Here is a 25,344-nt window from a genome sequence, read left to right on the forward strand (position 1 = left end):
GGAAAAGTAAATACGGTGCACAAATACGGTGTCTTTGCAAGCGAATGTTCATTGATATATTTAAAATACCATACAAAAAAGTTATAAGCAGTTTTGTTATGAATATTTACTTAAGATGAAATAAAAGGGTCTTAGTTCAGGATGGTTCAGACTTCAGACATTGGCAAAAGCTCTCCAGAGCACAGCACGAATGCTGTACTCATCCAGACGCAAGGCACTTGCACGACGTCTTTTATCTGTTTTCCTGCCATAAATTGTTGTGCAAATAAACCTGTATTAAACTCATTATGCGCAAAGAGCCGTTTTGCAAGCGAACGCTCGTTGGACGTTGACAGATTCAAAACACCCGACAAAAAAGTTCTCAGCAATTTTGCAGCGCAGCAGCGCTCTCATGACTGATTAGTAATTACATCATGGTGCGGCACTAAGCTGATGTTTTTGAAGGCGGCATGTGACAGTAAATGCCATTCCAATGTTAACCGTGGGTTCCGCCAAGAGTTCCGATCTTATAGTTCACCCGGAATAGAGAAAACACATGTTGAGTTCATGTCGTATGGAATCATTGACCTCTCGCTCATGCGAAATTCAGTCAACCCTATGGGACCGTCACGCGGTATTGATTGTTTCAGCTCGGTTCCCATGCCAGGCTGCTGCAGAGTAACATTGACCTCTGTGTAAGTGAACTGAGATCTGTGCATCGCCAGACCTCACATTGCGGCGTGGTGGACAGTAGCGGCGGAACACCTTCAATTAAGTGTGTGTGGGAGGGGGGGGCACTGCCGACTTTTGGTCCCATTCTTTCCATGCAACGCCCATAGGGCTAATGTTAACCCTCGCATGTGTAGGGGGGGTCGGATGGACCCCCCCATGGTTTTTCGCTAATACCTCGCGTAAAAAGCGGCTGACCGCAACGAAACTTTCAGTACCCTCACATTGATCAATTTTACACCTACCCTGAAAATTTCATGACCCTGACCCAAATGACCTTTGACCTGTGACCTCTTTTCCGAGACCATGTTTGGCCGGAATCGCGATTCTGCGTATGTCGGCTCGCATTAGCCGCGCGTTTGCAAGCTTTTCGTGGTTTCAAACGTTCAAACATGTGATTTGATGTTGCTTCCATGCATTAGGGTGGGTGTCAAGGTCACCTGAAGGTCAGGTCAGGTCATTGACCTTTGGTGACCTCGGGTGACCTCGGTTCACTTTTTCGAGCTGTACATGTTTCTAGGCTAGTTTTTGAAGCTGAATTCGAATTTAGCAACCACTTGAACATTTACGGAGTAGTTTTGGTGCCTTCGTAACATGTTACGAAGCTGTCAGAGGCGGTTGACACATACTACGAATACCCGTCACGATGCCTACTGGTTGACCTGACCTGACCTGACCCGACCTGGTCTAAATGCTTAAAGACATCATCTGTGATCAAAACTTACACGATATTCGTGATCAGCACCCCGGAAAACTCCTTAGCAGCCACACTTTACGACTTTCTAACAGGTCCCGATTTTCCCGACTTTGGGTCATTGACCTGACCTGGAAGGTCACCCAATGACCTAGGACCTTAAAATTGGGTATCATCGGCTTCCTCTTGTCACGGGCAACACGCTCGTTTTTTCCGCGAAGCTCTAGCTCGATCAGGGGCCAAACGGCAAGGGGGGGGGGTCCAACCGACCCCCCCCTACACATTAGAAGCTGGCAAACGCCGCACACATGCGAGGGTTAAAATGCCAAAACCAAAGGGGGCACGGTGCCCCGGTGCCCTCCCCGTTCCGCCGCCTATGCCTGCTAGGCTTCGTCCCGGGTTATTTAACAAATAAATATACCTAGAGGGGCCGGGCGACAAGACGTAGCAACATTTATGTGGTCACCACCGCTGCAGCTCTCGAACTGAGGAGGAAAGTGATGCTGGTGATAACGATAAGATGTTGATGATACAAACAAAAGTGGCATAGATTTACTTACACTATGTGGAACGTGTAGGCGAACCACACCACAATGCACACAGCCTTCCGTTTCTGTCGCTAGATGGCAGGAGCAGAGCGCCTGCAGGTATGCTGTACCGCAAAGCCCTATATCCTGCATGGCGCGCCGGCGAACGAATGTGCGATTGCGCCGACCACAGCCCCGCTCTTTGAGCGTCTTTTTCCTGCAGGGTAACGCTTCTTACATCTCAGTAGCGTTATGTCAAGTCTCATAGACTCACCCCACGGCTTCCAGTACCTTCAGAGAGCTTAGAGGCAACACCCGTGCTTTAGTGCAGTGCGTCGTAATTCAGTACTGCCATTTCAGACGTCTTGATGAGAAAACCCATGTGAATTTGTGGCCAGCTTCTCACGGGACGCCGGTTGCATACCTGTGTGGGTCGATAGCCTGGCACAGCATTGCTCATGAGCGCTGTAGTGCTCACGCTAGTACTATGTGGTTTAACTAATGAAAGTGGTATTTTGGCTAAATTATTCACATTTGTAAATCAGTTCATAGTTAAAATCATAAGGCCATAACCATCAGGATATGTTCAGATACAGTTTTGGATAGCGGATAAGAAACTTGATCTATGAATATTTCGAATTCTGTCGGAATAAATGGGAGCTCTCCTCTATTGCGACGATGATTGGCCGCTGCGACATCCGATTCGATAGTTTTAGAGGGCTAGTCGCGAGGAACCAACACTGTTTCTATGTTCGAGTAGAGCGTTTGCCTTTATAAAATATGTGTATTTCTTTTTCAGCCGTTCTTTTTTACAGCTAAGTACTTCCATTATGTATTCAATTAATGATAGCTTCAACGACTTAGTTCATTTTTCATAACACCATTGCCACTGCTACGGTAAAGTAACCATGAGTGTGCACTTGAAGCTAATGAAACTGACCTTCATGACGCAGCTGTCGTGGAACTGCACTGCTGTTGGCTACACGCCCACTTGTGAGCTCGTGAATACGGCATGCGAGTTCGGATGGACAAATGTGCAGTTTGTTCAGGACTGGTCGGGGACTGGCGCTGACGGTGAATCCATTTATATCTTACCGTAAATATGCTGCTATAGGTGCGCCGCTAAACAACAGCCGCTTCCACGACTGGTTATCTAGATCATGCACCAAACTTGACCAAACCTAATAAAATCTCTTTTGCCTACAGCAAATGCTTTCATACCATGAATTCATTTCAATGTTTATGTCTGATAATTTGATTAGTAAGGTACAAAAGTAACTTTAAATAGCGCAGTAGTTTTTTTTGTGCAACCCAAACTGAAAGCTACTGAGGATCAGCTATGAACTTCAACCTAATTTGATCAAATCACATCGAATGTGACAAAATGTGTGCCAGATAACCAACGTGAAAACGGCCAATGAAAACTTGCAAAAGTCAGAAGTATTGATGTTTTCAATCTAATACTACTGTGCGGCTTCATACAGCGGCCTAGTTTATTTGTCACATTCTGTCCGAGCAATTGGACCGGTGACCAGCCATTCAGTGGTTAAATTATTTTGTTTATTGATATTGTTTTTTAACGAGTTAATATCTAGAGAGGAACAGCATGGTGTACTTTATGAGCAATACTTTGATCATCGCTTGCATTTCATTTACAATTAAATAAACTTGGTGTTTCAAATAACGTTTTCTAGGTGAACCGATCTCACATTATATGTAAATCTTCTGTGTAGTTTTGCATTGAGACTCTTTCTCAAAATGCCTTGGTAACATCCGTCAATCCCAATCCAATAAGTATAATTCCAGTGAATGAGTGAACGAGTCAGTAACTACTTCCATTTATCCTAGGTGAACTCATCCCTCCAGCCTGACCCACGTGTGCCGCTACCGACGATCACCGTTTCCCCCCCCCCCCCCCCCCCGTCTACCCCGCCGGGCCCCACCGCCTCACCCTCAGCCCCCTGACATGTCCCCGTCCACTGTCGGTGGCGGTAACATCGTCACCGTCGGCACGCGGCGGTCGTCGATGGCCGCCGGGCCGGGCAGGGCACCGCCGGCGGCGGCTGCGTGGTGGCCGTATCGGCAGCGCGCGCGTACGCCGGCCGGCCGGCCTTGCTACCGGCGTCGTCGAAAGAGAGCGAGTGAGCCGGCGTGCGCGGCTGCCGGTATCGCTATAAAGGCGAGCGGCGACCTTCAGTGCCAGTTGTAGTGGCAACCGGCCGGCGGACGGTCTCCCAGGAGAGCCGGCACAGAGCGGACACCTAACCGGAGAGAGAGACAGAGAGGCAGCGCCATGAGGCCCCTGGCACTGGTGAGTCAAACGGGTGACCTGGGATGACCCAAGGGAGTGACCTGGGATGACCCAAGGGAGTGACCTGGGATGACCCAAGACCCGAGGGAGTGACCTGGGATGACCCGAGGCCCGAGGGAGTGACCTGGGATAGCGTAGAAAGTTTGAGGGACAATATTAAATTTAAAAGGGTAATAATTAACAGAGAGTTTCAGTGCTGTATTTGATACAGTTAAATTGTTTTCAGTATTTGCGAATGTTTTCAACTAAACTCTATTGTGCTGGTGTTTATGCATCAAAAATGGCCCTTTCATAAAGTAAGAACAATACTTTCAAAGTGTAAAAATTGTAACGATTGAGCTGTTTTATTCATATCGTTCAATTAGCGGCGAATTGCGCATCTTAAAAGGCCCTGATGACTTCCTTTGCGGCTCTGTTCCTTTAATGTGGCCTGCTTTATTTACACTACCTTTATAGGGAAATAGCTATAATATAGGCACAGTTATGTCATAAATTTATAGGTAAATTATCATCTATTCAAAATCATATGCTAAAAATATCTTATTTTAGACCGCAGAGTGTAAATATCTTTCCTAATTGTTACTCATTTCTTGTAGTTTTCTCCTTTATTTGACATTTAAAGTTTGGAACATTGAATTGTGAGGCATTGCGTAACAGAAGTGTCGTGATAATAAGTGTCTGATTTATCCCGTTCTTCACTCCTTAAACATATTAAACAAAGTCATGCTACTAACCCAAACGGCTCGACAGATCATTATTTCAGCTGCCTTATCAAATGACAGGCTGACTTTGACGTGCTCGTCCCGCCATGTGTAGTTCACAATAGAAAATTATCTGTCTCGCGACAAAATTGTTTGCCTCTGGAAACCTCATGAGACCGATCACAAATCATGTGGCCGATCAACGTCACTTGGTAGCTCGATTTCTACTAATTTAAGGGCTGATTTACATGCTGACAGTCATATAGTCGGCGGAGATTAGTTGACATCCAGTTAATAAAATGCGGTGTGCCATGGTCATAAAATTTATGCAATCTTGTGTTGCTTATGATTGTGGTCAGCCACCAACAAAAAGGAAACAATGCTGTACGTTTAGCGTTCATTAAGAAAGATCAGTTTATGGACCTTTCGTAACGCTTTTTTTTAGAGCGGATCTAGATAGCATCCGTGTTATGTAATCAAAATGCTAATGCAGTGAGCAAAATTGCCGTGATACCTACATTCTTATTTAAGCCTGAAATAAGACCTTTAGAGTGTTCTAAAACGGACAATTTTTAACTGCCCTTGATTAAACCTAAATTCAGATCAATCACTTTAATCGAACTGCGTGATAAACTCCGAGCTCGCACTAAACAGAGCTTTTGTGCACAATCTGACACTACGAACCGATCAAAAAATTGATGGTAGTTAAGTCAACCACGGTCAATCCAGAACCCATTGTTAAGCGCACCCAATTATAGCATAATATTCTACGCAAAGACGTCTTCAGGCTATGGAAGTCTATGCAAATCGTAAACGATCCCGTCAGGAGCATCAAATGTCGGGTGTCGAAACTACTCGAACGAATGTAATGTGACATTGTAATGCTATTCTATGTCCGATTCATTCGATCGTTAGACTGCTCTCTTAAAGCTCGTAATGTGGCTGGATAACTCTTTTTGTACTCGAGTTATGACCATAAAATCAGACACGCCAGCACGTGTCAGCCACTGATTACGCCCGCAGGCGGCACCATTGACGAGCCGTCATAAAAGCGCCGGCGGCAGCGTCCGGCGAAGGTGTGTGTTACCGTTCCGTCAAGGCCGATCACCGGTCGTAAACACCCGCTGCCGACGGCGGCGGGCGTCTTGTGTAACTGGGCGCCGGCGGCTCACTCGCTGGCCGGGCACCGGGGGCCGCCACCCGCCGCCGCTGCCCCAGTTTCTCAGTCCCGTTTCTCAACCCCTGAGGAGCCGGCGGGCCGGTCCCGAGCTGCTGGTGCTGTCGCGCCGGCTCGGGCGCCCCGCCCAAGGTTACTGGAGCACCCCCGAGTAAACAGGGCTCGGCCGGCAGTCCCGCTGCAGGCCTCGGCCGGCGGCCGGCGGTGACCTGTGACGTAATCGGCCGCCCCGGCGCCGCAAGGGTCACTCAGCTCCCAGTTTCGACACGGACCCTATCTATACATCTCAGAGGCATGGGCGCAGGTCCGCAGCCACCTTTGACAATTTCTGTTGCGCAATTTCGGCAATATGTAGTGCAAGTGTGCGCCGCTCGGCGGGGCCCGCTGCCGGCTGCGGCTTTATGCCGGCGCGACCTTGTGCGTTTCCCGAAGCGGTGCACCTGAGAAAAACAGAGCCGGCTGACCGGTCCACTTCTCGAGGTGACGGCGCCGGCGCGAGGTTACCACACGCCGATATGGTCAGTAATTAAGGGTGGCCAGCGCCCGGCGACGGCGCAATAACCGCACAAATTGCATCCACGAAATACGGGACGCTTTGCGGCCGTGAATGGCCATTTCGTCGTTGTTCTCGGCCAGTCAGCCTGACTTGCTGAATGTATCTTCTTGATGGTGAGAAGCAGTGACGCAACGACTAACGAGAGAGTGATCATATCTGTCGTTATTTTCAATCCCAGGCGTAGCAGCTGGCTTTCTGACAGGCTTGCCATCATCGATCTCTTGTTCCGCTTCCCTGAGCGTTTGTCTCGCCCGCGTATAACCACTTCCTCACTGGTCTCGTCACGCATGGCTTCATAGCTTTCCTCTTCGCCACGCTTGACCTGCAAGTACCTGTCATGTTGCGCGCTACGAGCAGCACGACAACGTAATTCAGTTCCTCCAAGCTTTCCTGCATAATGGACTGCCCAGCGTAACTGCTACCTGTGCTGCAGATAATTTGTAAACCAATTTGCATTATCTCCTGTAAATTTCCAACAGCTGCATTTATCCACCCGCCGGAGGCTGCCAGTACTGACCGGCCCCCTCCTTCCCGGCAGGTTTTGGTGGGCGCGCTGCTCTGCGCGGCGCTGGCCCAGGATGACGCCCCTCTGCGGGGCCGTGGCCGCACCAGGGCACGGCTCATCTCCCGCGAGAGGCTGGCCGATGTCATTGACGGCGCCGTCTCCATCGAGGACAGCGGCGAGGACGGTCGCAAGCGCATACTGGTGCGCCGGCCGGGCAGCGCTCGCCGGCGAGTGAAGGTGATCCGGCGGCCGCGGCCCGAGCCGGCCACCACGGCGGCGCCGGCCACCGAGGCGCCCACCACCGAGCCGCCGGTGACCACGTTCGCGCCGCGCACGTTCCCCTCGTTCGCGGCCACCAGCGCACCGGCCCGGTTCAGCCCGGAGCCGGAGCCGACGCTGCCCGAGCCCGTGTTCCTGCAGCGGCCCGCCGAGCCCGAGCCCGAGGTCCGCCAGCGCCTGGTGTCCGCGCGGCGCCCGGCGGCGCCCTCCGTGGCCGCACCCACGTCGGCGCCGCGCCGCCAGCGTCCGGCCGAGCCCGTCAGCTCGTCCGGCGGCCGCCAGCTCAACCGCAAGGAGGAGGTGGTCGGCACGATCCGCAACTACTCCTACTACAACGAGGACGGCTCGTTCACGTTCGGCTACGAGGCTGAGGACGGCTCGTTCAAGGAGGAGACGCGCGGCACGGACTGCGTTGTGCGCGGAAAGTACGGCTACATCGACCCCGAGGGCGTGAAGCGCGAGTTCACCTACGAGTCGGGCAACCCGTGCGACGAGACCGCCACTGAGGAGGCGCTGTTCGACGAGCAGGGCTTCCCGATCCTAGAGGAGGACGGCAGCCTGGCCGGCGGCGTGGACCCGCTCGACGACCAGCCGATCCGCATCCCGACCAACACCCAGTTCATCTCGCAGACCAAGGAGGAGCGGCTGCCCGAGGAGGAGCTGCGTCAGTTCCGGCAGCCGGTGCGCAGCCGGCGCCCCGAGCAGAGCCGCCGGCGCACCACGCCCGCGCCCGCGCCCGCCCCGCAGCCCACCGAGGCACAGTTCGAGCGTCCCGAGCCTGTCACCTTCCGGCCGCGGCCCACGTTCGGCTTCCAGCAGGAGTCACAGGAGGAGCCGCAGAGGCCCGCGCCGCGACCCCCGGTCACCTTCCGGCCCACCATCCGCGTCGAGCCCGAGCGTCGTCCGGAGCCGACCCAGCCGACCTTCGTGACCCCTCAGCCGCGTCCGTTCACGCCTCAGCCGCGCCCGTTCACCCCGCAGCCGCGTCCCTTCTCCCCGCAGCCCCCGCGCCCCGCCATCAGCGGCGTCTTCAACTTCGACGAGGCCCTGAGCGAGATCCAGTCTCGCCCGACCACGGCGCCGGCCCCGCGTCCCCTGGACGAGGGAGACGAGGACTTCGCCCTGGGCCGGCCCAAGGCAGCTGTCAGCGGCAAGTTTGACCACCAGCTCGTCTTCGACCCGACCACGGGCAAGCACCGCACTGACCTGGTCCAGACTCTGCCGGAGGGCACCGAGATTCGTATCGGAGAGAACATCAACTCCTTCGGCACGGGACCGACCACCACCACCACCCCGCGTCCGTTCCAGAACAACGTGTTCGCGAACCTGCCGACCCGGCCCCCGACGCCGCGCCCGACGCCGCCGCCCACCACTCGCCCTCCCCCTCCCCCTCCCACGACTCGTCCCCCTCCGCCGCGGCCGGCGCTGGCCTCGTTCCCTCCCCCGCAGCCTTCTTCTCGTCCTCCGTTCACGGCCTTCAACCAGCCGCCTCAGCCTTTCCGTCCCCCTCAGCAGTTCGGCCAGCCTCAGCAGTTCGGCCCCCCGCAGCCGCAGCAGACCCGCCAGCCGTTCTCGGTGTTCAACAACCGCCCGCAGCCGCCTCAGCAGCAGCAGCAGCGGCCCGTGTTCTCCGTGTTCAACCAGCCGCGCCCGCAGCCGGGCCAGCCGGGCCAGCCGCAGCCGCGCCCCATCTTCCTGGGCCCGCAGCCGTCCCCGCAGCCGCAGCCGCAGCAGCAGCAGCAGCAGGAGTCGGACTCGTCGCCGAGCTCGAGCGGCGCGCGGCCCGTGCAGCAGGTCAGCTTCGGCACCCAGGTGGCCAACCCGGTGTTCTCGCGGTTCGGCGTTCCGCAGCCGTTCGGCCAGTTCAGCGGAGCGCCCGCCCCGCCCCAGCAGCAGGGCCAGTTCCGCCCGCCGGCGCCCATCAACTTCTTCGGTCAGGGCCAGGGCTAGAGGAGCGGCGACTTCATGTGACGTCACCATAACGTCACACTGAACGTCCGCCCGCCGTGCTGACACGGGGCGATACGTCGCCCAGACGCTGTTGTTATTGTATAGCTTGGCCAGATGTAGGGCTAGCGCGTCTAGACGAGGATTTTCTGCGTTGTTGTACCACTGAGTGTCCCGACTACTAGTCATTGTCTAAGTGGACTCTGTGTGTGTGTGCTCACAAATGGTGGTACCGCCAACAAGGCAGCCGAACAAAGATGATATTTTTGCGCGCTCTTTAGCTGGAAAATTGAGATCCCCCGTTTCTCTAAATTGACCCGTTGTGAGTATTGCAATCGTCATGTAGAGCTGCCAAGTCTTTCCATTTATGGTAAGAGTTGGTGCAGAGATGAAACAATGTTTGTGTTTGTAATACTCATATGTCATCCGGTGTGCCCTGAGATGTACACAGTTTAGGAAAGCATGCATTCATGTCTAGATTACATGCTGAGCAGCGCTGAACTTGTACATAGAGTTGTACATACGTTGTCGACTTTTGAATACATGTTTTCTTCCAATGCTGTTTTACATATTTGACATCTCAAAGCACTCACGGAAACCTGAAGACAGTTTGCCAGCTGTCTGCATGTTTTTGCTTTAATGCAATCAAAAAATAGAAATAACACTTTAGAAAACGCGAATATCTTCCAAAAGACCAGCCTCAACAGGAAATAACCTCGCCTCTTTTCTTTTCGGAGTTACATATCGCACGTCCGTTCATCATCAGCTCATGGGCAGTTTAATTTGCTGCATGACTAATATATTTGCTCATCCAGATGCTACCAGCATGTGAGCATCGGCGAAAATTATCGATCGCCCGTTTCGCTTTCACGATATCTCCGTTTCATCAAGCTATCGCCAGTCGAGCCCACACCGTCATCACAGGCGCCGGCATCTAACGATCGAATGCGAAAGGGAGAGTGGCGGCAGCGTGGGTGTCAGCCAAAGGTCACAGAGGGTCAGCCGGGTCACAAAGGTCAGCTAATGACCGAGTCGTGCGCAGCTCCTCTCTCTAGAGAGAGTGGGAAGCCTTGAGAGCGGTGCTTCTCTAGCGATCATAGCTAGTTGATGCGAATGGGAGTGACGTAGGAACATTAATTGAACGCCGTTACTTAGCAGAGCTCGACCTTGCCGCTGTGATATCCATCGTCTCCACCGCCACCACCACCGCCCACCGCCACCGCCACCACCGCCCACCGCCACCGCCACCATCGCTTGCAGTCACCATCGCCACCAGTCACCGTCGCCCTGGCTATCGCCGCCGCCCGCGCCGCGCCAGTAGGCGGGGTAGGCGTGTCCGTTCGCTCCAAGTGAAAGTGCCCTGCCCGAAATACCGTCGGCGCTCGTTATGGGCGGTGTCTGCACCCCCGTCTCGGAGCCATTCTCCTCCTGAGGCGCCCCCTCCTCCCTGCGGCTGACCGGTAAAGGTCACGGTGAGTTGAGTCAGTTCGCCGCGGGGCCGGGCGTGAGTCGCGAGTCATTGGGTGAGTCCGACTCTCGCGGAGACGGCCGGCGCGGTGAGTCGAGGCGGTGCGGAAGTTCGGCGGACCGAGACGCCAGACGGGCCGGGAGGGACCGTTCCGGTTGCGTCCCGACTTATCAATGACTCCATACTAAACAGGCCCGGGTGGGATTTGGCTGTGAACGACGCCAAGTCGACTGTCGTGTCCCGCGCCAATCGGGACGATTGGGACTTGTTAGAGTTCCCAGGGACCGGGTTTTGAAATACGTCTCGGTAATTTGACCGGAGAACAGGTCTGGCAATGCCGATGGGTGTGATGGGAACGGCCAGAGATTGGCAGTGGTGCAATCTGACCGATAGTGACATAGTATATGCGTCAAAAACGCAACCGACTACTGTTGAAACAGTTCATTGCAAAAAGCTGCACATGCACAAGGGACGCTGAGAAGGGTCTGTAAACTTTTGAGTGAGGTAATGTCGAGTAGTTAGTATTGTAAAAATGAGCGAGCCTCAAATGATTACACGTCATACGCTGATAAGAGAGGGGATGTCACATAATTTTTACTAATCTACAATTTGGACACATCTCCATTTACTTAGGCAGCATGCTTAAATCGTGATGAAACAAAGAGCAGAGACAATGGAAGCCTTTTATCACACTATCAAAAGTCATGCATTTTTTTCTCGCAAAAAAGATCCTGCCAGCTGTAACGTGCAATTAACGCATTGTTAGTGTCATCTCTCATCTCGAATCGCAAGCTCTTTGTTATAGTAGGTACTTTCAGAGCCTAGATCACGCTCTAAGCAAATCCAAGACGCCTAGACCCTAATCCCTAGTCCTCACTTAATCTCACTTCAGCAGACTCCAGAACAGTCTCCTCGGCACTACAGAGCCGTTTTCACACGCTGTTGTCTGACTTAACCACCTAGCATTGAACTAACGAGGCTCGCTGCAGCGGTGGTAAAAACTCCCGCTCCCATACCAGAGACATTACATCTGCACTGTTTCCGGTCTGTGTGACAAGCTGAGCCGCCACCCTGACCTGTGCACGGGAACAGACGGCTCTGCCGCGCCAGGGACTCGGCAACCACGCCATATACCGGCAGCAGAGGGCACCTTGAACCCCGCTCGGCAGGGCACGGTCCGCCCGGGGCGGGGTGGGTCGGCCGCTGCCGCTGCTGCTGCCCTCGGGCGGGACGGGCGGTATATGTACTTGCCACCTCTGCCGCCTGCATGGCTGCCGGTGCGAGGTCAGCTAGACGGCGATGGATGGTGGTAGATAAAAGATAGAGAGAGAAAAAAAGAAAGAGAGAGAGAGAGAGAGAGAGAGTGAGAGGGAGAGGAAGAAAGAGGGAGAGAGAGATAGAAGAGAGAGAGAGAGAGAGGGAGGGAGGGAGGGAGAGAGAGAGAGAGAGAGAGAGAGAGAGAGAGAGAGAGAGAGAGAGAGAGAGAGAGAGAGAGAGGTGGAGGAAAGAATGAATATCGAGTGCTCCAAAGTGCACGTGCTTCATGCGATGGTGGAATTTGAGAATAATCTGAATCCTAGAAGGCAGTAAATCCGCATTTAATGTATCTGTACTCAATGATGCACGTTTATTTCTTTATTGCATTATGTGGTACGCCGAACTTTTCACAGTCACTGAATCACTTCTGTTTGTTATGTTTAGAATAAACGAACAAAAAATCTACATCCACGATCTTGTATGCAACATTTTGATAATTTGATTAAGATAATAAGTTTTGATAAGATGAGATTAACTTACCAGCGAGCTGTGAAGTCTTTTGTCCATACAGATACGCCGCGCTCACATGATCACCCACGCCGCGGCCTGATCTCCCAGCCCGGCGGTCACCCACCGCGGGCGGGCGCAGAGCACGACCCCAGAGTGGATCGGTTTCCCTTTCGCAACAGACCCACGGCGTGAGGGGCCGACCGCAGTGCGGTCACCGCCGGGACCTTTCGTCATCGCCGCGTGGTCTCCGCCACGGGACGGCTCGCCGGAAACGGGGACCGGCACACTTCCGGCCAGTGATGGCAGACAACGGCCGCACGATCTGTGATCAGATGGGTGATTATTTTCAGAGTATTACGGGCATCAAAACATAGCATGTCAGTACAAGGTCCACTGTGGAAATACTTGGTGCAATGCTTTATGCAAGACATGTTTATTTCCAAATTGGCATTGTATGAGCAGAAACGTTACCAAGGTTGCGACACGACATCGTTCCGATGTTAATTATGTTACCTAAGTAAAACTTAATGTAAGACAGAAACAGTATCAATTGAAACCTTCAAACCACCTTTCTAGTTCCCTCATTTCGACACTAGTTCGAAGGTATGACATATGGAGCGATCCTATAACAGGATGAAGACCAGTGCCCATACTCTGAATGCTTGGCGCTACTAATCCATGCATTGCCTAAACAGCTCCAAAATGTTATGTGATTAGTACAGCTGACAAACTTGTTACTGATTTAGCACGCTAAGTCACTCTGATTGCCTCACTTTGCTTCACGGTGCATGTAACTGCAGCACTGCGCCAGGTCAGACCCACTTCGTGTTATCTTTTCTACGTGATGCGAATCGGGCTATCCCAGTGAGGCTGCTGAATTCAGACGGGCTGGTGGTCCAGGAGCCCTATTACGGGGACTCACGACCGAGTGTTATCGTGACAAACTGCAGCGATAAGCCGCGGATGATCAGTTGATGTAATTTCGACGACAGTATCGAACAGACTCATTAAGACGAGCACCTATTAGGTCAAAGTTGCTATAACATTGGTTGAGTGCCGAGTGGATTATGCGGGATTTTTTTTTTTTTTTACAGACTCCTGAGATTTTTCCAACGACAAGTCAAGCCAAAGGAGAATCACCACACCGGATCTCTCTCTCTCTCTCTCTCTCTCTCTCTCTCTCTCTCTCTCTCTCTCTCTCTCTCTCTCTCTCTCTCTCTGTTTTTGTCACTATTTCATAAAAGTACTGGTCTAACTGCCAAGTGTTCGGCTAAAATATCAAGAGCCGATACCATGTGTTACGGACTGCACTCACACGATGCCAAAACGGACTGTCGGCCGTCGGCGAATCAGTATTGCAGAGGAGAATGGGTGGTCAGAGTAACTGCGAGGAAGAGAATGGGCGAAGGGTCGACTTAGCAGTGCAGGAGAGGGTTCTCGACCAAAGCAGCAGTCCAGGGGAGAATGGTCGATCGAATCGATCGAATCACCTCAGTGCAGGGGAGGATGGGCTGTCGAATCACCTCAGTGCAGGGGAGGATGGGCTGTCGAAGCAGCAGTGCAGGGCCGAGGATGGGCTGCCGAAGCAGCAGTGCAGGGCCGAGGATGACACGTCCGCCGGCGGACTGGGTGTGGTCCAGGACGCTGTTCGCTCCGAAGGCCGACCACCGATGCCGGCCGGATGGGCAGACAGCCTTGGGGAGCGGGTCCGGCACAGGCGGATCTGCAGCCGCCCCCGTACCCCCCGGGCGCCGGTCAGAGCAGGTGCTCCGGACACCTACTGCTATCTTCGTATGGATAGAGACATCTGGTGGATTGATCTGTTGTCCTTAAGAGGGTCTTTTATGATGAATGTGTATGAATTATATGATGAATGTGTGTGTATGTGTCAGATGATGTAAATAAACGTTATAAAAAAGAGGGTCTTTTATATCCAGATCAGTTTCTATCAAACCTGGGAGGCCGTACATAATCCTATTAGCGAATTGTTGAAATGGCTTACATGATCTGAGGTAAAACAGTTGTTGGATGATTGAGAAGTGTTTGCTTGTTAAAAACATAACAAGAAAATTACGATTTCAAGCATCAGAGTTTATATGTTCATACATCTCTACTTTTTATACTACTTTTACTTATTCGTTTCCAAATGTTATAATGCTCTACCTATCAACGTTTGGAATTCACCAGTCACCAGCTATACCTATAATTGCAGACGTTTCGAGAGCAAAAGCACTTTCTTACGTCACGTCAGGCCCACAGCAGTGCTTGTGTCCCGAGATGCTCTCTACTCTTAGGTCATCTCTGTAGTCATCTTCTAGTAACAGCCATATCGGACCTTTATATCGAGAACAATTGGTGCAGCTAAGCGATGATAGACCTGATAAGGTGTCCCTTTGGTATTTGTAACTGCTGAATCTACTTACCGATGTGATCGACGACACTGAGGTAAGAGCACTCACGCCCTGAATTGGTGATCGGATAGCGCCATTGTGCCTCAAATTTATTGGACAATCTACAAAACAGTCCTGTCATCGTGGATGCTTTCTATTTCATAATTTTTCTATACCGGAGGAACTATGGCTCCCAGACAGTATAATAAGTAAAGGTAAATACTGAGCAATTAAGTATTTGCTGATTGTATTAAAATATAGTTTTAAATGTGGATAGATAGAAAAATAAAACATCTGTATGTATTCTTCTGTTTCCAAAGATAAAGCTTGTCCGAAAGTCAGCTAGAGAAATTCGGGTTTAATCATTTTTATACACCTTACTCTGATGGACAGTGTATTTAAGCGTCATATTGCAAGACCTTCATCTAAAGTTACTTTTGCCTATTTATTGCTCTCAGTTATGTTACACATCGTCATCAGTATTCAGTCAAACGGTATTGACTGTTGAACTTTTGGGAATCGAGGCGCCACGTTTACAGGCTAGTGGACGTAGAGACTGCGATTCATCACAGGACCATAACACCAGAGACTGCACCGAGGGTTACCGGCGTATGTGGACGTGGAGACTGCGATTCATCACAGGACCATAACACCAGAGACTGCACCGAGGGTTACCGGCGTATGTGGACGTGGAGACTGCGATTCATCACAGGACCATAACACCAGAGACTGCACCGGGGGCTACCGGCGTATGTGGACTGGAGACTGCGGTTCATCACAGGACCATAACACCGGAGACTGCAGCAAGCGCTTACCGGTATTAACCCTCGCCGGCACAGTGGGGGGTTGATGCGACCCCCCCTAAGGTTTTTCGCGAATAACTCGCGTAAAAAGCGGCCGATCGCGACGAAACTTTCAGTACCCTCGCATTGATCAATTTTACACCTAACCTGAAAATTTCATGACCCTGACCCCAATGACCTTTGACCTGTGACCTCTTTTCTGTGACCATGTTTGGCCGAAATCGCGGTTCGGCGCATGTCGGCTCGCATTAGCCGAGCGTTTGCAAGCTTTTCGTGGTTTCAAACGTTCAAAGATGTGATTTGATGTTGCTCCCATGCATTAGGGTGGGTGTCAAGGTCACCTGAAGGTCAGGTCAGGCCATTGACCTTTGGTGACCTCGGGTGACCTCGGTTCACTTTTTCGAGTTTTACATGTTTCTAGGCTAGTTTTTGGAGCTGAATTCGAATTTAGCAACCATTTGAACATTTACGAAGTAGTTTTGGTGCCTTCGTAACATGTTACGAAGCTGTCCGAGGCGGTTGACACGTATTACGAATACCCGTCACAACCCCTACCGGTTGACCTGACCTGACCTGACCCGACCTGATCTAAATGCTTAAAGACATCATTTGTGATAAAAAATAACACGATATTCGTGATCAGCACCCCGAAAAACCACATAGCAGCCACACTTTACGACTTTCTAACAGGTCCCGATTTTCCCGGTTTTCGGGTCATTGACCTGACCTGGAAGGTCACCCGATGACCTAGGACCTTAAAATTGGGTATCATCGGCTTCCTCTCGTGACGGGCAACACGCTCGTTTTTTCCGCGAAGCTCTAGCTTGATCAGGGGCCAAACGCGAGGGGGGTCGTACCAACCCCCCCCCCCTTGCCGTCGAAGGACTCAAAATGGCCTGTGCCGGCGAGGGTTAAGGTCATGGAGACTGCGGTTCGTTACAAGACAATAACACAAGAGACTGCAGTGAAGGCTTATTGATGAATATTCGTGGAGACTGCAATTCATCACAGGACAGTAGCACTAAAGACTGAAGCAAACGCCTAACGGCTTAGGTCGCGAAGACTGCGATTCGTCACAAGACAATAGCACTAGAGACTGCAGTGAGGGCCTGTGGCTCGTCACAAAAAAAAAAAATAGCACCAGCGATTGCCAAGGCCTACCGGCCTTTGGCCGAGGACTGAGATTCGTCACAGGACAGTAGCACTAGAGGCTACAATGCAATACAGATCAGCGCCGGCTGGGTGGTTTAATATATTCCCATACCTGCTACATTGCATGATTAAATCGAGACATCCAGGCATTTAAACGGCACGTGCACTGTACCACACTTTTCAGAGTTTAATGCAATGCTTTAATATTACAAGCCGTGTGGTTCAAGGGGTGTGGTTAAACACGTTGAACCACACGGCTGCTGACGTCACTATCACATAGTTGTGAGCTTTTTGGCAGGTATGGGAAACACCTTCCAGCCCTGAGGCCGGGAATTCAATAAATGTCACCTCGCTTTTTTAGCAAAATCACCTCGGGCCTAACGGCCCTCGGAGTTTTCGCTAAAAAACCTCGGTGACATTTATTGAATCATCCCGGCCCCGGGCAGGAATATATTTTCCTGCCCGGGGCCGGGATGATTCAATAAATGTCACCGAGGTTTTTTAGCGAAAACTCCGAGGGCCGTTAGGCCCGAGGTGATTTTGCTAAAAAAGCGAGGTGACATTTATTGAATTCCCGGCCTTAGGGCTGGAAGGTGTTTCCAGTGGCGGATCCAGGATTTTCACTGGGGAGGGGCTGCAGGTCATAATTGGGCGCCACGCCCCGGATGGGCGCCATAGTCGCATCGTGGATCTTTTTTGTTAGTTGCGTAGGGTTGCGTCAGTTGGAGTCGGCAGTTTTGATCGGAGTCTGAGTTGGAGTCGGTTCATTGGCATCCCTCGACTCCGATACCGGCTCGGAGTCAGAGTCTGTTAAAATTATATCTACCTACCTCCCTTTTTATTTAAAGGTAAACAACCAACGTTTGGATACAAAACAAGTTTCACCGAAGTTTCCAGGCCTATCTCTCGACTCTCGTCGATGACGATTTTAGGAACCACTCTTTCCCATGATCCATCGGTGGATGGTAGCCAGAGAAACGTGGACGAGCGGCGACTGAAAACGTATTGGGTAGTTTGTGACAGAGATCCCAACCGCAGCAGATATTTTTTTACATGCCCTATGACACGAAATCCAGCCATGAATAAGCACGAGTTCAGAAGAGTATGTTATGTACCAAGTGGGAGGTAAATGTTAGACGGAATCCCTAGGTGTATTGCAAAATAATTGCATAACTTAATGAATATTATATTTTGCCGCATTTCGGTCGCAGTTTTCAGAGATTTTTTGCATGACCGGATGTAACTTTTATTGAGCCTGCTATTCTAAGTACACATCCCAACTCCACGTATCGGCCTCAGCGACAGCATCCCAACCGCCGAGGCGCCCAGGATCAGTATGTACAGTGACACCACACGATTGGAAATATCGGTGCGGAGCGTACTGAAACGACGTTATTCGACTGATTTTTGCATCCTAGTCCTAGTATGCGGCACTCCGATGAGTTGCGAATTGAAAATTGGCGCCACTGCGCCTTCGGCGCAGTGGCGCCAGTTTTCCTTGGGTGGGGGCTGCCAGCCCCCGCAGCCCCCCCCTGGATCCGCCACTGGGTGTTTCCAATACCTGCCAAAAAGCTCACAACTATGTGATAGTGACGTCAGCAGCCGTGTGGTTCAACGTGTTTAACCCAGGGGGAGGCACTCGCCTTGGCCGTATATGGGCCAGAATGTCTAACGATTTCCGCCATGTTGTGTATACCAAAGTCTTGAAAAGTTGATCACTGCAATCAAACTGCAAGCATGAAGCAGCAGCACTTTTGAGTAGTGTACCTCTCACTTAACTGCACCTCTGCTACCGTACATGCAATTTATATTTCTGGTATACACAACATGGCGGAAATCGATAGACAAAAACAAGTCACCAATGCTCCTTCCAGTATACACTCAGAAAACACTTTGAGAACATTTTTGAATAAGGGCTCATATGAGTGCCAAAACAGGGCTCAAATCTGTATGATTTTAAAATCGGGATCAGTTAGGCGCCCTTTCCGGGCTCAAAGTACATTAGCCCCGAAAGCGGCATCAGTTCGTCTTCCTTTTCGGGCTCAATTCGAGCTGCGTTTTAGGGCTCCATACGACATTCCGCCATTCCGTCTTTTGCTGTTTTCAGTGCCATGTGTTGGTGTACCTACCGCCGTGATTTCAAAATGAATGGTAAGTTATTAGTTATCAGTTATCGCTATCTTTTAGAAAAAATCAAGATGTTGATGCTCATGCCATTTTAATCCCTTATCAATTAAAATTGTGGTGGCATTTGTTCAGAAAAGGTCTGATCTACAATTGTGGCGCCGTTGATACGAATACGCACGGGTTTGATTATTCATTTTTCTTGTATTTGCGCCACATGAAAGCATCATATCTGGATTCAGGATGTCAAATAGTGTAAGAATGTGCAAAATTTTTGTCTCGTTCTTCGTGATGATGTGATTGAAGCAATGCTTTCAAGGGTGGGTAAGGATTTTGTTACTTGTTCGTAATTGGTTATCTTGATGCTCAACTAAAATTAATCCTAACCTTGCCTACTAACCTATTAAGTTAAACTTAGTACCAATACCTACCAACCTACAACCTATTTGGATCTTTCATATACTTATAACATGCTGCTGCTTCTGCTAACATGCTGCGGAATGCTGGTTGACATGATGGAATGCTGGTATGACAGTGTTCCATGTTTCAGAATTTTAGGTGAATAACCATACATGATGGGGAAAATGTTTTCATCCTAAAAATATGACAAGTGGCTTTATTTCATCTTTGCTAAAAAAATATGTCAAAAGTTTGATTCAACAGCCAGCTGCCAGGTTACGCATGACTTGACAGTTGATGCATCTACTCTACATCATTTCATTTCAGATCCTGTGAAGGTTCTGACAAAATCTGAGGTAAAAAATGGCATTATGCAGTTTTGCGGAAAGACTAAATCTATCTCATTTTGTCTTCAGATTTTTTTTTTTGTTGGGACACCCAATTGAAATCCAATTTTAGAACACTGTGACACCATGCCTGTGTGCCAAGTAAGAGGAAGGGTCTACAAGTATAGATCAAGATAACCAATTATGGACAAGTTGAGCCTTGAGTCATCAGCTCTTATTTGTGGTTACAATACCTTCAACTGCATGATTTTGCACAACTTCCATACAGGCATCCAGACTGGAAAAGGTTCAAGTCCATACTTATTCTGGTGCTTGAATATGGCAGTTCAAAGATGGAAGGCATATGATGCTACAAAATGAAAAAGAGTAATTCAACTTACAAAAAATAGGTATTCATATCTATCCTAAACTAAACTAACCTAAACTTACCTAACCTAATCCAACCCAACCCAACCACCCCAACCAGCCCAGCCCAGCCCAGCCTAGCCCAGCCCAGCCCAGCCCAGCCCAACCCAACCCAAAACCTACAGTCTAAAACCTAGAGCTAAAACCTGCAGCCCAAACTGGAAAACATCCATATGGTACGCCGGACGCCCGTGAAGCCGTCATGCGCCGAAGTTCGGCGCAAGCTATTTTGCAATTTGCGCTGAAATTTCTGCATTATTTGCGCCGAAGGTTAGTGCCCTTTTGCGTCAAAATTAAGCCACTTATACAAAAAGCACGTTTACATCTGCTGGCCAAGTTTTTATAAACCAGACAGAACGCTCTGGGCCTTAACCACTCCTGACTTCCATGTTTGAGCGTCCAAATTAGTTGATGTTTCCATGGAAGCTGAATACCACAATACGTGTAGCGCACTGTAGCATCGTGCCGTGAAATAAGGCTCGGGACGGAAGTTCCGGGGTCACAAAAATTGGTGTGGCGGTGTTGTCGCGGCTGGCGGGCGCCAGCAAGGGGTTTAAGTTTACGACACCACTCTTGTTTCAGGAGAGGTGTCAGCGATTCGAGACTACTTGGGCATGCGGGCAGCGGGGTCGGCGTGGCTGCCTGCGGCTGCGGCCACGCATCTTGGCGTCCTGGAGGCGGAGATGCTGATGGTGGCATGAGTCATCACTGGCTGCCCGATTTCCATGCTCCAAGACTCGCCGTGAGGGCCGAGGCGGGCGTCGTGCCGATGGAGAGATGAGGAGGGATGCGCTGGCATCGCGCCTACTGGCGAAGGCGTTCTCCCTCCCGTCGGAGGACCCGCCGCGTTGTGGCGGAAGCCCCCCCCCCCCCAACCGTGACTGAAGTCAGTGACCGGCTGGAGAGAGCGCGGGGGGAGCGGTGTGGGACCACTGGAGTGGCGCTGCCCGCCGAGGCGCGCCTATCCACGAGACTGCCCCCGTAGACGCCAACAGACGGCGTCACGGTCCACCTGGACCGGCTGCCGATCGGGGCGTCCGCGACAGCGAGGAGGAGTGCTGCGGAGGCGTGCCTGGGAGCGCTCCCCCAGCGTGCGACGTGGGCCTGGGTCGACGGGTCTGCGACCGGGGGAGTAATAGGAAGGCGGCGCTGGGGTCCTCACCGAGCACCCAGACAGTACATTATTGGTACTGCTGGAGGCGGCGGGGAGGATTTGCTCCAGTTACCGATCTGAGATGGTGGCGCTCAAGACGGCAAAGCAACATCTCCTGGAGCACCCGTCCTTCGAGGAAGACCCCATAATCATTTGCTCCGACTCGCAGGCGTCGCTGGCGACGCCACGAGGTGGACAAGTGGCCCAGACACCACCACCCCCCCCCCTCATCCCCTAGGTGCCGCCATCTGGGAGTATATGATGGCCCTAGTGGCTGTAGGGGGCCGAAGAATCCACGATAGAAGGAGGGCGGCGATAGCCCGATTAAGCTGGGCGTCCAGTGGAGCCTCGGCTCTATCATGGGCATTGGGCAAGGACTCTGCGAGCACCCCCGTCTCCTCCATCTTCGACGGCACTCCAGTCAGAAAGCTGTCCCCACCCGAGTTTCCCAGCAGCATGGGCCACATGAAACCGAACAGCGCCGAGCCGCTCGACGCTGAGGACCAGGCGAGAGTAACAGTGAAAAGGTGAAACGCTCGAAACGGCGCGCGCCGCCGGCCGAGGGCGCCGAGCCGGCCCAGGCCGGCTGCGGGTCAAACAGAAGCCGTTTCCGCGGCGGCCGCCCAGTGACAGCGACTCGGACTGACGTCGAGGCACCGCTGCCGCCTCCGCCGACCAACCCGCCGCCCAGCAAGGGCAGTTTGAAGGCGGCTGCGCCGGTGAAGGTGGCGCGGCCTGGCAGGGGCCGCGGCCGGCCCACTCCCAGCTACCCGTCCCGCGAGGTGCTCAGTACCACCGACTCGTCCGATTCTGAGGCAGCGCCGTCGGCGGGCCGCCGCCAGCAGTGACGACGACCGGCTGGCGGCGTTCGCGCGGGACTTGTCCGACTCCTGGTACTCGGACTTGCCGCCCAAACTGGACGCCGGCGGCGTGAGCACCAGCAACGCCAATAAAAAGTCCACCTTCATCCGGCTCTTCTCACACCGTGTCAAAAGGACTACGCCGCGCGGCCGGCCGGCCAACTCGAATGAGCGCAGCGAAGGGCACACGTCCCCGACGGCGGCACTGGCGCCTCCCGCCGCGCCGCTGCCGGCGTTGCTGGCAACGCCGATCCAGGCCCATCGATTTCTACTGTTTTGTTGCCTACGTGCCGCTGCCGCCGCTCAGCCAGCACAATGGCGTGCCGGTGTTGCGCTGTCGAATCGAAAAGCGGCTCGTGCAGCGGACGGACGGGTGCGGCCCGCGCGATGAGCCGCCGCCGCACACCGAGCTGCGCCGCGCGGTGGAGCTGGCAGCGGCCTGCTCAGTCCCCTCGACGGCGTCGACCGGCTCTCCGGCGATTTGCGGTCAGAAACGCCGCCGCTTCTGGGACCCTGCACCCTGGGACCAAGGTGTCAGAGCGCGGCGCTGCCCGTGAGACGTTAAGTTAGCACAGGCAATGTCGTCTGCACTCCTTGCAGTTCATGTTGAATACACAACCATGTTGCGAAGTAATAGGCGCCGGGTTTTTCAGTTCATAGAACTTTTTCCCTGGCTATTACACCCCACAACCGAACACTGACACCTTGCACAAGTATGACTGTGTGTATGAATGTTAATAAATACATGAACCAATGTTGTGTTTTCGGTTCCAGTACCTTCTTTGGGCACCTCGGCAACAAGTAAGTAATCCGTTAGCTTTGCCACACCTAAGATAGGCTCCCACGTTGTTATTTGCTCCCGGGTTAACATAAACCGGTTTAACGTAACTTTTGCATCCCGGTCAAAATTGCCGGGTTAACTGTCCCACCGCTCGAGACTGGCGCTAGGCTGGCCGAGCAAAAAAAAAAGTTTGTCCGCGGCTTCGTCTTATTCGCAGCTGCTGGACACGGGGAGGGGGGAGGAGGGGCTGCATCGGACGAAAAGCGGGCTCTGGTATTAACTGGATTTTTTGCCAGCTGGCGCCGTATGGTGGCGCTAACAGAGCTTACATATCAATGCTAGATATAAAAGAATAAATATTTACCAATCAATTTTTCATTTAAAGCCATTTGAAATATTTATGTCCATCCTACTACCGCGCTTATATCTAAAATTAAATACCTTTCGTGCGTCGCCAGCTGGCCAGCCAGCTGACGCAATCCAGTTTTTACCAAAGCCCCGAAAAGCGAGATGAGGTGAGCCCTAATATTGGCTTCACCACACAATTTGAGCCCTCAAACTGGATTCAGGTGAGCTCGAAAATGGGGATCGGGCTGAAAACTGGTTTCATAGTGAGACTAGTTTTGAAGCTTGACACCGATAATGGGTACTGACTGAGCTCTGTTTCTGCGATCAATGATACCGATTTAAGGGATCGTATGAGCCCATGTGGCGTTGTTCAGAAAGTATTCTCGAAATGTGCTGTCTGTTTTGAATATGGTACATTAGCCCGAAAACTGGTCTCTGAGACCGAAAATGGGGATACTGTTTTCTCAGTGTATATATTAGAGTTCAGTGGTTTAACCACACCCCTTGAACCACACGGCTTGTAATATTAAAGCATTGCATTAAATTTTGAAAAGTGTGGTACAGTGCACGTGCCGTTTAAATGCCTGGATGTCTCGATTTAATCATGCAATGTAGCATGTATGGGAAGTTCTATTCATACTCAATAACAGATAATACAGCATTATTTCTCGTGATAAATGCATATGCTACTGAGCCTATCTAAGATACAATTGTTTAAAAACCTTTCATGTTTTGATGCTACAGATAAGGACAGGCTGTCCTCCCTATCCAAGTCCACAGCAGTCTTTGTATGCAAACAACACCTCATTGTTGGTAGAACTATAACAACCATTCACAGCCCATCTATCAGTTTTCAGATCGTTCCGACAGCGACAAATACCCGGCACCGCCCGGCTCCACGGGAGGTGTTTGGACAACACTCGAACCACACAGCACTCTCCCGTCGACAAGGCCGTCCCTCCCCCTCCGCTCCCCCCCCCCCCCCCAGCCGCTCAGAGCATATCGGTCCCGACGGGCCACCGGTGCAATTAGCGGCCTCCGACCTTGCTCGCGGGCTGGTCGTCGAGTCCGTCCGCCGGCCTCGTCAGGGTGTGTTTGTTTCAAAAGTGAAACCTCTCCTCTCCGGTGGCTCTGGACGCGCTCAGGGCGGGGCCGCCGGACAGCGGGGCGTCGACCGAGGCTCGGTGAGGGCGGAATGTCGGGTAACAGGTCAGCCGAGGTCAGCTGAGGGAGTTCGCCCCGTCAAGCGCGGAGAGATACCCTGAGGGGCGCCGGAGGGTGGTATGAGGGCGCTGCAGCCGGAGGGTGGGTCAGTTGGCCTTGGGACGGCCACAGCTCGGCACCCGGCACCGACAGCCGCGCCGTCGGCTGTTAATTGGACCGTTCTCAGGGAAGAGATTGTGCGGTGGTGTTTGGTGGGAGATGCCGGCGGCAGGGTCGCGGTGCCGCGGGCCAGCCGGTTACTGCCGCTGGCAGACCCCAAACAGCCTCTAAACAGTCGCCAACAGGCCCCAGACAGCCTCCAAACAGCCTCTAGCAGGCTCCAGACAGCCTCGATGCAGCGGCTAGCAGACCCCATACAGCTGCTTGCAAACCCTAGACATCCTTCCTTCAAGCAGTCGCCAACAGTTATCAAACAGTCCCAAACAGCCGACAAAAGCCGTCAGCTACCAATACCTACCGCGGCATCCAAAGCTTGTCGTTCCACGCCGTGAAAAGGCTTCCCCAGACGCTTTCGACCCCTTTCCAAACAGCATTCACAGCCCAGACAAATGAGCCGGGACAGTGTGTGCACTTCCGCGTGGGTAGCGTGTCGGTTCCTGTACCACCGGGACAGGTCAGACAGACTGACAGATACGCCCCACCGGGCGACAACAGGGCGGAGGGCTGTACCGCACGCAGAGCGACTCATTAGAGGCTGCAATGTCGAGGGCAGTGCGCA

The 25,344-nt window shown here is 52.2% G+C and overlaps 1 protein-coding gene across 1 annotated transcript; it reads left to right on the forward strand.

The window, feature by feature from the left end:
- Positions 1-4,113: 4,113 nt before the first annotated feature.
- LOC122377499 (pollen-specific leucine-rich repeat extensin-like protein 2) lies at positions 4,114-9,963 on the forward strand. Its single transcript, XM_043357564.1, has 2 exons — positions 4,114-4,240; positions 7,213-9,963. The coding sequence occupies exons 1-2, from the start codon at positions 4,223-4,225 to the stop codon at positions 9,406-9,408; spliced, it is 2,214 nt and encodes a 737-aa protein (XP_043213499.1). The 5' UTR covers positions 4,114-4,222; the 3' UTR covers positions 9,409-9,963.
- Positions 9,964-25,344: the final 15,381 nt, after the last annotated feature.

The sequence above is a fragment of the Amphibalanus amphitrite genome, unplaced genomic scaffold, assembly GCF_019059575.1.
Source record: "Amphibalanus amphitrite isolate SeventyFive unplaced genomic scaffold, NRLGWU_Aamphi_draft 000046F_arrow, whole genome shotgun sequence".
NCBI lineage: Eukaryota > Metazoa > Arthropoda > Thecostraca > Balanomorpha > Balanidae > Amphibalanus > Amphibalanus amphitrite.